The sequence below is a fragment of the Martes martes genome (genome assembly GCF_963455335.1).
Source record: "Martes martes genome assembly, chromosome: 6".
NCBI lineage: Eukaryota > Metazoa > Chordata > Mammalia > Carnivora > Mustelidae > Martes > Martes martes.
In genome coordinates, this window is record NC_137893.1 from 124,148,859 (window position 1) to 124,162,236 (window position 13,378).

At 48.8% G+C, this 13,378-nt stretch overlaps 1 protein-coding gene across 1 annotated transcript; it reads left to right on the forward strand.

Annotated features, from left to right (window-relative positions):
- Positions 1-7,117: 7,117 nt before the first annotated feature.
- Positions 7,118-9,172, forward strand: FOXQ1 (forkhead box Q1; the record flags this gene model as incomplete). Its single annotated transcript, XM_080805753.1, has 1 exon — positions 7,118-9,172. One exon carries the CDS (start codon positions 7,118-7,120, stop codon positions 8,339-8,341), a length of 1,224 nt encoding a protein of 407 aa, XP_080661879.1. The 3' UTR covers positions 8,342-9,172.
- Positions 9,173-13,378: the final 4,206 nt, after the last annotated feature.

The following is a 13,378-nucleotide window of genomic DNA, read 5'->3' on the forward strand; positions in this document are numbered from 1 at the left end:
TAGAGATATTAAAGTAATTAAAGAAGAAGTAATATGGTATCCTGGACTTGATCCAGAAAAACCTAGTGAAGGGCAGGAAGTGAAGACAGTGAAGTTACAAATGAAATAAAAGTGGCTATAGATTAGTAAATGTTGATTGGGATAATAGTTACATGAGATTTCATTATACTTTCATCTATACTTTTGTATATGCTTGAAATCTTCCATGATAAAATGTTGGTAGATAATAGAGAGACCCTTAATCAGACAGATATTCTCTTCGCAGCTCAATCACAATCTTTCCCATGTGATTTGCTAAGATGGGTTTTACCCTCTCTGAACAACACAATTGTCCTCAATGTTCTGGAAGAAAAACAAGGGATTTGATTTTTCTCTTTTTTTCTGGAACATTGACTAAGGCATTAGCTGCATTCCTGGCCTAAATAGTCCAAGGAAGTTTCCCATCCACCCAGGGACTACTTTTTACCTTTCCAGTTTCCACCTGGAAACTTTGCTTAGTAGATAATGGCCAAGGAATTTGCCCAACTGGGCCTACAAAGACAGTCTATCTTTGCAAGATGATCTCCCTAAGGATGAGGAGAATGAGAAGACAAAGAATGTAATTTAGGGAGTTGAGCTGTTAAAATCTGGACAAGAGTTATTTTTCTAGATTAAAAAAAAAAAAAAGTGAGAACCAGTAACTTGCCTGGTAGAACAGGGACACAAACCCCAGATCACCCATCTCCAAATTCCAAACCTATTCAAAGAGTGACAACACCTTCTCTCAAGTTAAATGGAAGAGTTCACTCCACCTCTACCCCACATGCACAAACCTAGACTATGGGTCCAGAATCTGGGGACTACTGGCCAAGGCAAGAATGACACAAGACCCCTCCCTATCCTGATGGGAAGGGCTGAGTGGGACCCTTCAAAGATCCGTTTTGTTTTGTTTGGTTGTACAATCTCATTTGTTGACCCGAGGATACTAACTAGATCTCATTTGCCACCAGTCCCCTTCTCACCAGGACTTGTATGACAGTGCAACAACGGGGCAGTACCCAGAGGTGTAAGAGTCAGAGGCACCCTATTCAGATTCCCCTTTGGAAAGACAGACGGTCTTCTCTCAACAAACCCTGGGAGAGGGTCTGATTTTTAATTTGTTATGGAAAATGGCAGCCTCAAATTTAAAAAGAGAGGACAGATAATTCATTGTAAAAGGAAGTTCAGGTTTTCTTTCTCAGCTTTGAAAACTTAAAATTTGAAGAACTTCAGGTATTAGGGAAACTGGACTAGAACTAAACAAGGATTCCTCAGACTTGGTCAGCTCTGAAGGGATAGACTCCATGGCCACAGTATCGATGCTGTCATCTTATCGTTATAAATCATCCCAAGGGTTTTCTTTAATTCTCTGATAATATTTCATGCATTGTGCAGAATTTTGTCTCTGAATTGCAGAGACAGCTTTTTCAGTGATCTCTAACCCCTATCATACTGTGGCCGATCTCCTTTATAACTTCACATCTTCTCTCTTTCCCCTTTACCTTTCCTCAATTTGCCTTTACCTACTTTCTCTCTTCTCCACCATCACTAGATCTGCCTGCTATTCCCCACTCCCCAGGACCCACTAACTGGAGGTTACACTCAAGTAGCCCAATAACACCTTAGGTCAATGGAAGCCCAAGGGGTTTCTTGCTGGTTGTGAACCTTGGACTCTCAGAAAAAAACCTTCAAGGATAGCCCTTGGGTATGTACCTATTCAGTAATGCCTAGCAAAATACTGGGCTTCTTTGATTAAACCATGTCTATGTGCTGGGCCAGAGTACCAAATGCAGAGTGCCAGAACACAGGTGGCAAACAGACACATAAGCCCATGTCTATTACAAAGATACATAAAATTACGTGGTTTTATCCATTCCTACGCGTCCACCCTGAATCTCTGCAGGATTCTTCCCAAGTTTTCAGAATCTACCAAACAATCAGCCAAACAATGGAGGTATAGGTTATAACAGGGCACAAAGTATTGTTTCCTAAATGTTTACACTAGGAGAAAGGAAGAGTCACGGAACTTTCACTGCCACCTGACTTCTAAAACTACGAGTCAGGACCCTCTCTGTTCCTCAAGAGAGAATTCACATAGGTCCAGTGTCACACATTTTCCCTTGGGACTCTGAACATTAGCCTGTCCTCTGTGCCTGGAGCTCTTAGGTTCTTTTTTTTTTTTTTTTAATTTATTTATTTATTTGACAGAGATCACAAGTAGGCAGAGAGGCAGGCAGAGAGAGAGAGGAGGAACCTGGGATCATGACCTGAGCTGAAAGCAGAGGCCCCAACCCACTGAGCCACCCAGGTGCCCCGGGGCTCTTAGGTTCTTAAGGGCATTATAATGTAGACTCATCCACAGGTCCAGGTTCCCACAGGAAAGTGCTTTTAAGTTCACCTTTTCTTCATACCTGGAGGCTGACAGCAGCTACCAGAGGAGGTTAGCAAGAAACTCAAAGCTGTTTCCAGGTTACCCACAGGGAATGTTATCAAGGTGATCCCACGTTCCCACTGTGCAAAGTCTGCATGCTCTTTCTTTCTTTCTTTTTTTTTTTTTTTTTTTTAAGATTTTACTTATTATTTGACAGAGAGAGAGACACAGCAAGACAGGGAACACAACAGGGGGAGTGGGAGAGGGAGAAGCAGGATTCCAGCCCAGCAGGGAGCCCAGTGCCGGGCTGGATCCCAGAGTCCTGGGATCAGGACCTGAGCCAAAGGCAGACAGTCAACGACTGAGGCACCCAGGCATGCCAGGTATGTTCTTTCAATTCAGGGGACAAGTCTTTGGTATTTCCACTCAGAATCAACTTCCAGTCTCCCAAATTACCTTAAGCATTTTAGGAATTAAATTATTTCCCACCCACATTAGAATTTAGAACTGGGCTTTGAAGCACTATTAAATCATTAAATGTGCAGATAGTTTCCACAGTTAATTTAATTCTTGGTGTCTACAGATACATGCATTATCTTCCTTTGCCTAAAGCCACTTCAGGGAGGCCACAAGATCATGGAAATGTGAACTCATCTTTGGCCATAGCTTATTCACTTCTCTCCATGGAAAGAAAAAGGCAAGGGGGGGAAAAAAAAAAACAAGTTAATAGGTCTTTCATAACTGCAAGTGTTTAGTCAGGCTCTACCCACTGGTATTTATTATTAACCCATCAATAGTCCCCCAGCGGGTTAAGAATTAGGGAGCAGAAATCTCCTAGTTCTTTCTGAAGAACTTATGAACTAACAAAATGTTGTACGTGAATTTTTTTTTACAGTGCCTGGGCTTGAGGATGTTGTGGATAGAGATGCACAGAATGGATCCTTTCTCCATCCATTCTTGTCTTTCTTAAATCTGGACAAAGTGAATGATTTCCTTGGCTGTAAACAGCAGTTAAAGATAACATACCAAAATCAACCACAAAGGGAAATAGCAGTTTTATTTCTGATCTTAATTAAAAACAAATGCAGCCTGTCCTCAGCAAATGGCACAATGTGACATTCTGGAGGCAAGGACTGGGCATACAGCAGTGAAGGAAAAAGACAAAACTCCTCCCCTAGTGGGGCTTCCACTCTAGTTCTTGCAGATCTTTTTACCTCCTTAAGTTAGCCCACCTCCTGCTATCCTTACCAGGGCCTTCTTTCCAAGGTCCATTGCCAATGGTCACTGTGAAAATGGAAAAGATTTTCTTGCTGAGAATTCTCCCACCTCCATCCTTCCCTTCAAACCTTTTTAGGCTCCAAACCTGCAGACAGCCACCCACCAGCATCCCAGCACTGAGGCAAGGGAAAGACCCATCCCAAAGGAGAGACTGGCAGGTCCCTTTCCCACTGAGATGGGGTAAGGAGAGGGTCTGCTCCTGCTGAGGATGAGCAAGAGGGAAGGTACTGGGTAAGAAATAGATAAATGGGCACTGATGGGGGCAGTCTGCCTTCCCCAGGGGTAGCCAACACTCCTTTGATCAAAGCCCCACCTCCAGATTGCCTGCCCAGGAGATCCACAACCCCCTCCCTCTTCTCACCAGAGCAGATGTGCACATTCTGGAACTAGCAGGCTAGGACAAAGAGTGCCACTGCCGCTATAGTCCGGGGGCTGCATGTTCACACACCACCTTGCCTTGCAAACTCCCTAGAAGCGAAAATGCACTTCCTGTACGTTCAACCCAAGAAAAAAATGAGTGTCAACGAACTACCTGTGCAAGAGCTGAGAGAAAATTTAGGAGTCCATTTGGATGGGCCTCTTTTTACAGGTAAAGAAGATCCAAACTGCAGCCTCACCTGGCCATGTATGTACATGGCAGCAGGGCACAGTATGTTGGCTAATTTTCTTCTCTGCTCTCTGAACAATATCCTTATCAACAGTTCATTGGAACTTCCCAGACTAACATGAGAGACTCCATGCCTCCTGCACCTGGGCTGGGGGATCTGGGGAGGGAGGAGGAGGGAAGATAGGGGAATGCAGAGCACCAGGGTGCAGGAAGTCATGGGGGGTCCAAGGAGGACAGCCCATTGAGGTGAGTGTTGAGGTGAGTGTTGCTGCTGATCTGGAGGTGTCTGGGCTGCATCAGGGTCATGAGTTTGGTATTAGCTGTGTGACTCCAGTCCTGCGGTACAGTACACCTATGCTGTATCTAAGATGGAACTGGGTGATGGTGGGGCACCTTGGCACTGGAGTGTCTCAAGGGCCTCCCTTAGACTCTGCAGCCAAACTGGGCCCCCACCTCAACTTGCCCAGGCTTATCTCACTCAAAAAACAAGCCTTCTTCCTTTTGCCCTCCCCACCTCCAGAGTTCAAATGAGGATGACATTCATTGTGCCTGTCTTTTGTCACTAGACAAACTGCTGCCTCTTTACCTGGCTGCTATCTTGCCTTAGCCCACTCCCCCACTCCAGGTCCAATCACCATAAACTCCCAGGGCTAGAGTGAGCAGATTCCTTAAAGAGAGGCTCATCTCTGGAAAAGAATCCATTCCCCACCCCATTCCCAACTCAAACACGCAATAAATGTCAGTCTAATCTCCAAATAATCATTTCTCCAAACACAAAACTAACAGAACCGCCAATGGGTCTGTCATTTTGCCGGCCCCATTCTAAATGCCTTCAAAACTGCCTGAATAAAGATAAGAGAGGATTGTGTACGTTTTCTACACAAATGGTGGAAAGTAATAAAATAAACATCAAAGGTGAGCTTCCACGTACTCGCAGCTCCGTCGCTATGTCCAACAAAGGCAGGAAAAAGGAGGAAACCTCAGCGTGGAAGGGCAGCGGGTTAGAAGTGCACCCTTCCGGGGGGGGGGGGTCCAGGGCGCCCAGTCCCTGGGGCATTGACACGTAGTAGGCCCAACCGTCCTGCGGCAGAAAAAAAGTCCCCCCTTTCTCGACGGTCCAAAACCACAGCAAAAGCCCTCAAGGGGAAATTGGGAAGAAATGGTCGTAAACACATTGTGCTCTCGCCACCCCTCTCCCGGTCCCGGGAACACACCCTCCCTTTCATTCCTGTTGATTAGTCGGAACCGAGAATAGCACGTCCCTCCGCTTCGCCCGCGTCTGCAGGGTTCTGCAGGGGTACACACGCAGGCAGAGCCCGGCTCCCTGAGCCATACACAGCAGCCCCAGGGAAAGAGGGGAACAATGCTGCTCTTACCCAAGAGCCACCAGCCAGGTAAAGAAAAGGTAAAGGAAAACAAAAGAAAAGTGAAAGTCGGAGGCCATTTAAGCGAGCAAGAGTCAAGGTCCTGAAAGGGGAAAAAAGAAAAGATAAGATGACAATTTCAAGTACAGTATGAAAGAAAAGAAAGAAAAAAAGGAAAGAAAAGAGAAAGGAAAAGAAAAACAGAGAAGAAAAGAAGAAAGACGGGAAGGAGGGAGAAAGAAAAGAGAAAAGAAAAGACCGCCAAAGAAAATCATAGAAAGGTGCACAGCATATGGCTCCCATAAGCGGTCCCTGCAAAGTGTCCTGCGCGGTCGTTGCTGTTCAGCTCCTCGTCATAACTACACGGGTTTGCTTTCAGAAGAAGCAGTTTTCACTACACCGCGTGCTCTTTGGGAGAATCGTAGGCCTGAGCAAAGTCCCTGCCGCCCTGCACCCAGCCCTTCCAGGTGCCCCCGAGGATAGCCCCCCTCCACTGCCCAAATCGCCTCCTTGAGCTGCAAGACGCAGGGACCGCTCCCAGGCGGTCGGGCGCTCACACCTGAGGGAGGAGCGGGGCGGGCGGGGCCCCGCACGCAGGCACACTCACAGACACGCGCACACCCCCAGCCGCGCGCAGGCTTCCCATTGGCAGGAGGCGGAGGGCGGGGTCGGGCCGACCCAAAACAAACAACCTGCGCCCTGATTTTGCGGCCGCGCTGCCGCATGGCCTCGGCCTGGTGTGCGCCCTCCGGGGAGCCTCGACCACCTAGGCCACCCCGTTCCCCCACCCCTCGGCCCTCTGCGCCCAGGCCCCGCCCCCTCGGAGCGGCCGCAGGGTTATATTGGGCGGGGGCGAAGGTGGAAGCGAGATGTAACAGCGGACGGCCAGCGCGGAGATGCAGCTTCGGCGAGCCGGGGCGGAAAGGCGGCTACGGGAGCCACGGCCTCCGGGACTCGGCTCCGCGGGCGCTCAAGGCTGAAGGCTCCAGACCCTACCCCAAGGGTGGCACGAACACTGGCTGGCACCATCTCCGTGCCCCAAAGATTCCTGCCCCGGACCTGGGACCTCCAGGGAAGAACACCTCCTGGTCTCTTGAATGGATAGCAGATGCTCACGATTCTTCCTAACAGCAAGAAGTCCCAAACCCGGCACACTTGGGCATCAGAGGGTGGAACCGCGCCCCTGTACGCATTCACCCCGAAGTCTCTCATCCTTGAACTGAAGACAGTACCCACCCAACTCCTCCCTCTCCGCCCCTCTTAGTTCACCCAATAAGCACAACTCCTCCAAAAAAAATTTCAGCGGAAGAAGCCTCTTCAACGGAAAAGTGACTGTCTCTCGCAAGAAGAGGGAGAGCTCCCAGGAGAGAAAGGCGAAGACCCCTGGCCTCGAGATCTCCATTCCGGCCCCCCGCACCAGCTTCCCAAGACCACGCGAAGGAAAGGGTACGGCGCAGGGCAGGGACAGGGTGCGCGGGCATGAAGTTGGAGGTGTTTGATCCCCGCGCGGCCCACGGGGACAAGCCGGTTAGTGATCTGGAGGGTGCAGGCGGCAGCAACGCTCCATCTCCGCTGTCGGCAGCTGGCGACGACTCCTTGGGCTCGGACGGGGACTGTGCGGCCAACAGCCCCGTGGCGGGCAACGGCGCCGCGGAGCTGGCGGGCGGTGGCGAGCCAAGCCCAGGCGGGGGGCCGGGCGAGGAGGAGGAGGGCCCGGCGGTGGCTGCGGCGGCGGGGCACGCGGAGGCCTGCGCGGTGGGGCCGGGTGCGGGGAGCGCGGTGGGCGGCGAGGGCGCGCGCAGCAAGCCCTACACGCGGCGGCCCAAGCCCCCGTACTCGTACATCGCGCTCATCGCCATGGCTATCCGCGACTCGGCGGGCGGGCGCCTGACGCTGGCCGAGATCAACGAGTACCTCATGGGCAAGTTCCCCTTCTTCCGCGGCAGCTACACGGGCTGGCGCAACTCGGTGCGCCACAACCTCTCGCTCAACGACTGCTTCGTCAAGGTGCTGCGCGACCCCTCGCGGCCCTGGGGCAAGGACAACTACTGGATGCTCAACCCGAACAGCGAGTACACCTTCGCCGACGGGGTCTTCCGCCGCCGCCGCAAGCGCCTCAGCCACCGGGCGGCGGCCCCCGCACCAGGGCTTCGGCCCGAGGAGGCAGTGGCCCACCCCTCCGCCGCACCCCCGCCGCCCGCACCCGCCGCCCCGGCTTCTCCCCGCGCGCGCTCGCCCGCCCGCCAGGAGGGGCGCTCCAGCCCCACGGGCAAGTTCTCCAGTTCCTTCGCCATAGACAGCATCCTCAGCAAACCGTTCCGCAGCCGCCGCGACGGGGAAGCGGTCCCCGGGGCGCGGCTGCCGTGGGGCGCCTCGCCCTGCCCGCCGCTGCCCACATATCCCGCGCTACTCCCCGGCGCCTCTGGAGGGGCTCTGCTGCCGGTGTGCGCGTATGGGGCGTCCGAGCCGGCGTTGCTGGCCGCGCGCGGAACCGACGCACAGCCCGCGGTGCCATCCGCCGCACCTCACCTCCTGCTCGCGCCCCTCTCCTCCTCGGCCCCAGCCAAGCCGTTTCGAGGCCCGGTGGCAGGCGGCGGCGCGCACCTGTACTGCCCCCTGCGGCTGCCCGCGGCCCTGCAGGCGTCCTCCGTCTGTGGCCCCGGCACGCACCTGCCTTACCCAGTGGAGACGCTCCTGGCCTGAACAGAGCCGCGGAGCCCCCCAAAGGTGGGCGCCTTCGGGGAGGCAGGAAACGCAGGCCGGGGCTTTACATTTTTCTAGACAGACAGAAAAAAAAAAGAGATGTTAATAGAAAAATCTCCATCAAACGTGCCTTAAAGCTAAAGCATTTTTGACAAAAGTGTTCAAATTTAATTCAGATTATTTTTCATCTTTTGTGACTTTACAGAAGACCAAACCAATTCTCCATAATTGTTTTAGGTTCTTGACCAAGCCTGTCCTTCCCTCACTTCACAAAGACTTTTCCTATCTTCTTACTCCCCCTTATTCCTATTTTTGTCGCACCTTCTATTGATTTTCCCTTTAAAAAAAAATCAGGGAACCATTCCATATGATAAATGATATGACTACTGTATGGGGTTTAATGGCCCCTGCTCCATGTAAGTATGTGGCATTTACAGGCATGACTGAGTGTGAGAGAGTGTCAGAGAATCTGCAGTCATTTCTCTGCTATTGACCAATGCTTCACTGTGCCAAAAGATTTAAAAAAAAAAAAAAAGTTGGGTTTTGTAATTAAATTATTTATATATTTTTGAGACCTGAATTGAAAATGTTGCAGGCAACGGGCTACAGCTTTATTAGGGGTTGGGTGATCTCTACCTGTGGTCTCCTTGGGCCAAGCAATTTCTTTAAAGGGAATGTTAGCATTATGTATGTGGGGTGCCAGGACCACTGCCACCTGAAAGCAAGTGTGATTTTTTATTTTTAATGTTATTTTATTTGTGTCTGTACATATTCATGTATAAATTTTATGAAACCCAGGCATAGTGCTTATTTTTAATAAAATTCACAACTGACTTTAACACTTTGTGGTGGTGGGTTGGAGATGCAGAATTTTTTACATTCCCCCCACCCTGCCCTTGCCAAGAAAATGGGTTCAGGTTTGACACTCAAAAAACTTCCAATGGAGTCAAACAATTTCTTGAATAATTCAATAAAGGTAAAGTCAGAGTACAGGTTTCCTCACCTAAACAATTACCCTACAAAACTCCAGGATGGGACTTCTGTCAACATGATTTCTTAAACTTCGAACCAATGACCTCTATGAAAAGTCACTTAAGAGTTACCAGAATAAATGATAAGGTGTGTGCCCCTTTCCTACAAGAATGATTTAGCAGATAAATTGAGCTATTAGCAAGCTTTTATAGTCAAGCAGACATTTTTAAGTAAGTTGGTTCTGACTTGGAGCTCAAAAAGCTGGAAACAATCTTGGCATAAGACTATCTTAATACACCAAAGATTTCTTTAGGCCAGTTTTTAAAGCAACTTAAAAGCCAGTGATTTTTGTCAAAATGAAACGATCTAACTTTTTAGGAATGCGAAAGTTAATCTGTTTATGAACGAATCAGTAGTATTTTTTTTTCACTCATATGAGGATGGCATTTGTAGAGGTGGGGATGCCAGGCCTATTTCAGTTGTGATCTGAAGAGAAAACACCACCTCAGATAGGGCAAAGACAATATCTCACAGTAAAAAGGGAAGGTTTTGATCAGAGCAAGTACCAGAAAACAGTGTGAACACCTGTTGTTCAGTAAATTCAGAGGCAGCGGGGCTCTAACATTTTATGGATTGCGATATTCTAAAGACTAATGCAAAGAACAAGAAATTCAGAATCTAGAAATTTAGGCCCCATTCTTGTTCCTGCAGTTCTTCTGTAGATCTCATCTAACTTTAGATAAGAGGATGATTTAGGGTTTACATATTGTGAGGTGGGGAAAATAAAGTGGGATTTATTTCAGGATGCTGTCTTTGGGCAGAAATGGGGGGGAACCCCATCTGCAAGTCTAGTAACAAGTCTTGACAAATTTTGGTGATATCTACTGAGTAGTCATGAAGAGTGATAATAATAGGGTTGAATTATGGCAAAAGGTAGACACTGAAGTGGAGATTTGCACCCACAAGGCCAATAATTAGACCAAAAAATAAAACTGAAATGGACTGGGAGTAAAGGGTGGGGACAAGTTCACTGGGCTGAAAATATCAGGACTCATATACTCAATCCTTTGCTTTTTCTCTTGAAAACACACTCAAGATTAAAGGCAAGCAAGGAGTCAGACACTTGAGGTGCTTCTGAACTCCAGCAGACCATTTCTCTCTAACTGGGTACCTTGCCTCCAGAGGCAAGGTGCTATCTATTTTTAAATCAGTTTTGGAAAGCCACAATTTTCATTTCTACACTGATACATGAAGTCAAGTTTGCAAATGGAGATTTTAAATCACAGTTTATTTATGTTAAAGAACACAGGGCAATGTAAAAGAGGCAAAGGGAAAGGTAATTAAAAAAAAAAAAATCACAGCTATTCTCCTCTCGGAAAAAAATCCCTCCTTCCTAATGAAGACTCCGGAGTCCCGCGACTGGGGTCCCCTCCCCGGCTTCTGGTGCCCAGGTACCATAAGGTTTTCTAGAGAATGGTCAGAGGCCGTTGAACTTTGCGTGCCTATACGACCTCCCATGACCATAGCCAACCTCCTACTCCCACGACCAAGCTAGTGCGGGGAGGGGGCAGGATGTGGAGGGATGGAGGGACCTGTGGCTCAGTCGCCGCCTCTCTGCCTCTCCTTCCCACTCCCCAGCCTCTCCCAGCTGGGCCGGAGGAGGGCCCAAGGAAAGGGAACCGCACAAGCTTTGGTTTTCGAAATGAAAGTGGAAAGTTGCGAAGACGCTTTTAGTTCAAGCTACACCCCAGTTCCATGGGAACCGCACCTCGCGGAGGAGACCCCGGCCCTCAGCGACTAAGTTCAATCGTGCTTGCGCCAAGTCCACCCCCTCCCAAGACCCGCCCTTCCCCTCACCCCCCACCTCCCGCTCGACCCTTGCGGGCCGCGGGGCCCCGGCCCACCTGTACAAACACCCGGCCGCCAAGCGCGCCGACCCTAGGGTGGGGGTGGGAGTCTGTTTGGTTTGGGAAACGCCCTTTGATACCTGTCAGGCCCGCGGGAAGCCAGAGATGCGGGCGGAGGGCTCCATGGGTCAGTTTTCAAAGATCCCCTCTTCTGCCCCTGCGTTGGCACTTTTGCGATCCCTTTTCTACTCACCCCTCCGCGGCTCAGAAGAACCCCTCCAGACCGACATGGACAAACGCGGGGAGAGTAGTGCACAACCGCAAAGCCCAGTCTAGCTGGGCCTCCTCCTACAAGTGCGGAACCTACCCCTGTCTGCCTTCCCCACAGCCACGGATCAAGCCCGCTGCTTTGAGAAGCTGAAAAATTCTCTGCGAAGCGATACGCAACATCCTGATAAATCTAAAACCCGCTTTCTACTGTAGAAGAGGACTCTCCTGAATACAGGAGGCATGGGGCTGGGTGGTGGGGGTGCCGTGGTCCTGTGCCCGGAGGCCCACATTCCACCCATCTCTTTGCCTGTGTGTGAGCCTGGGCAGTAAATAACTTCAGTCATCTCGGGCGATGGCTCACTCCAAGCCCCTTCGCTTAGGAATAAGCCGCCTAACTAAAGCTCCTTGTAGAATTGTTAAGTCAGCTTCTTGATCCCATAGGAATTCTCAAAAAGAAAAGAGAAAAAAAGAAAAAAGGAAAAAAGAAGTCAGAGAAAGCCTCACCCTCAGCTAATGGGCAAGGGTTCCTCCATGAGCAGCCCAGAGCTGACCTTGCTGAGCTGGAAGCATCCTTAAGGAGAATTACCTATGTCCACTCTGGCTCCATTGTGGCCCAATTTCACAAACTGGGCCTTTATCTGCCCCAGGGGATGTGTGATCACATACAAAATACTAAGTTAAATTCATTGACTCCCTTAGGTAGACCCCTAATTTTATAGTTGTGAAAACAGGCTCAGAGCAGCTTAAGCATGCTTTCTGGCAGACCCTGGTGGAAACCAAGATCCAACTCCCAGTTCAGAATTCTTTCCACTGTAACACAATTATCTGGATAATTCAGACCAAAACATACTTTGGCCTGAACTGAGTTGAACTATTCAGATAATTGTCTCAAGCCACTTTTATTACAATGTTAGACAGATTTCTCAAACTGGTAGATGGTTTCTTTCATTACTAAGACCTTGCCACCCACCACTACCACCATCATAATTTGTCCTTTCCTGGAAGAATATGTCCATGCCTCACCTGAGAGACCTGGATGTGAAGTGTGTTAGACCCTATAGCTTTAATGTATAGATAGATTAGATAGGTGGCTACCACAGTGGAATTTGGCAACTGTTTTCTCTCACTTCTGCAGAGTGCCAAGTGCTTGCCCCTGCTGAAGGTAGCAAGCACAATTCTGTGCTGAGAAAGAAGGATCTCTAGAGAATGCATTACCTGCTCTCCAGTGACGAGCACTAACAGACGGGCCCTCCATGATGCATACCTCTCCTACTTTTCCACACCAGGAAAAGTAACAAAATAACAAAAATGGCCCCTTTCCCACATGAGAAAGAAACTAGAACCTCTTAAAATCATCTGTCTTCCATTTTTAGTTTTAAAAAATGCCAACTCAATCCAACACATAGCTGACAACTTTCTTAGGAATTAAGGGACTTTGTTGGTGATCAAGCATACAAGGATATTGTTCCTCTATTTTACTATTTTTTTTAACTCTTTAGATCAAGATAAGCTGAGCTTTGCCTTGGTTCCAGAAATTAGACCCTAAGTGTCCTTCAGTAAATATTTCCTGCTTTCAAATACCACAATATTTCTCTCTTAAGTAACAGACTTTATAGTTCTCTAATGAAACCATTAAACTTTTGTTATGCTTTAACAACATAATTTGTTAATTCTTAATGTTGTCAACAAATGGCCCTAATAAGTATCTTCTAAGAAGATCATGATCAAAAACATAAAAATGTAACTCTCCCCAGATTTGAGGTCCTCTTTCAAATTGGCAAAGATTCCAGTGTCATGAAATGCTGGTTGTTGTGCAATAGTTTCTGCACTGTATCTGTTCGGCATTATTAAGATGGATGGGTGATTAGAAGCAAATGTTCCTGTCATTTGCCAACTTACACACAGACTGGAAGAGAGAACTGTATTGACCTTCATTTTTGGTGAACTA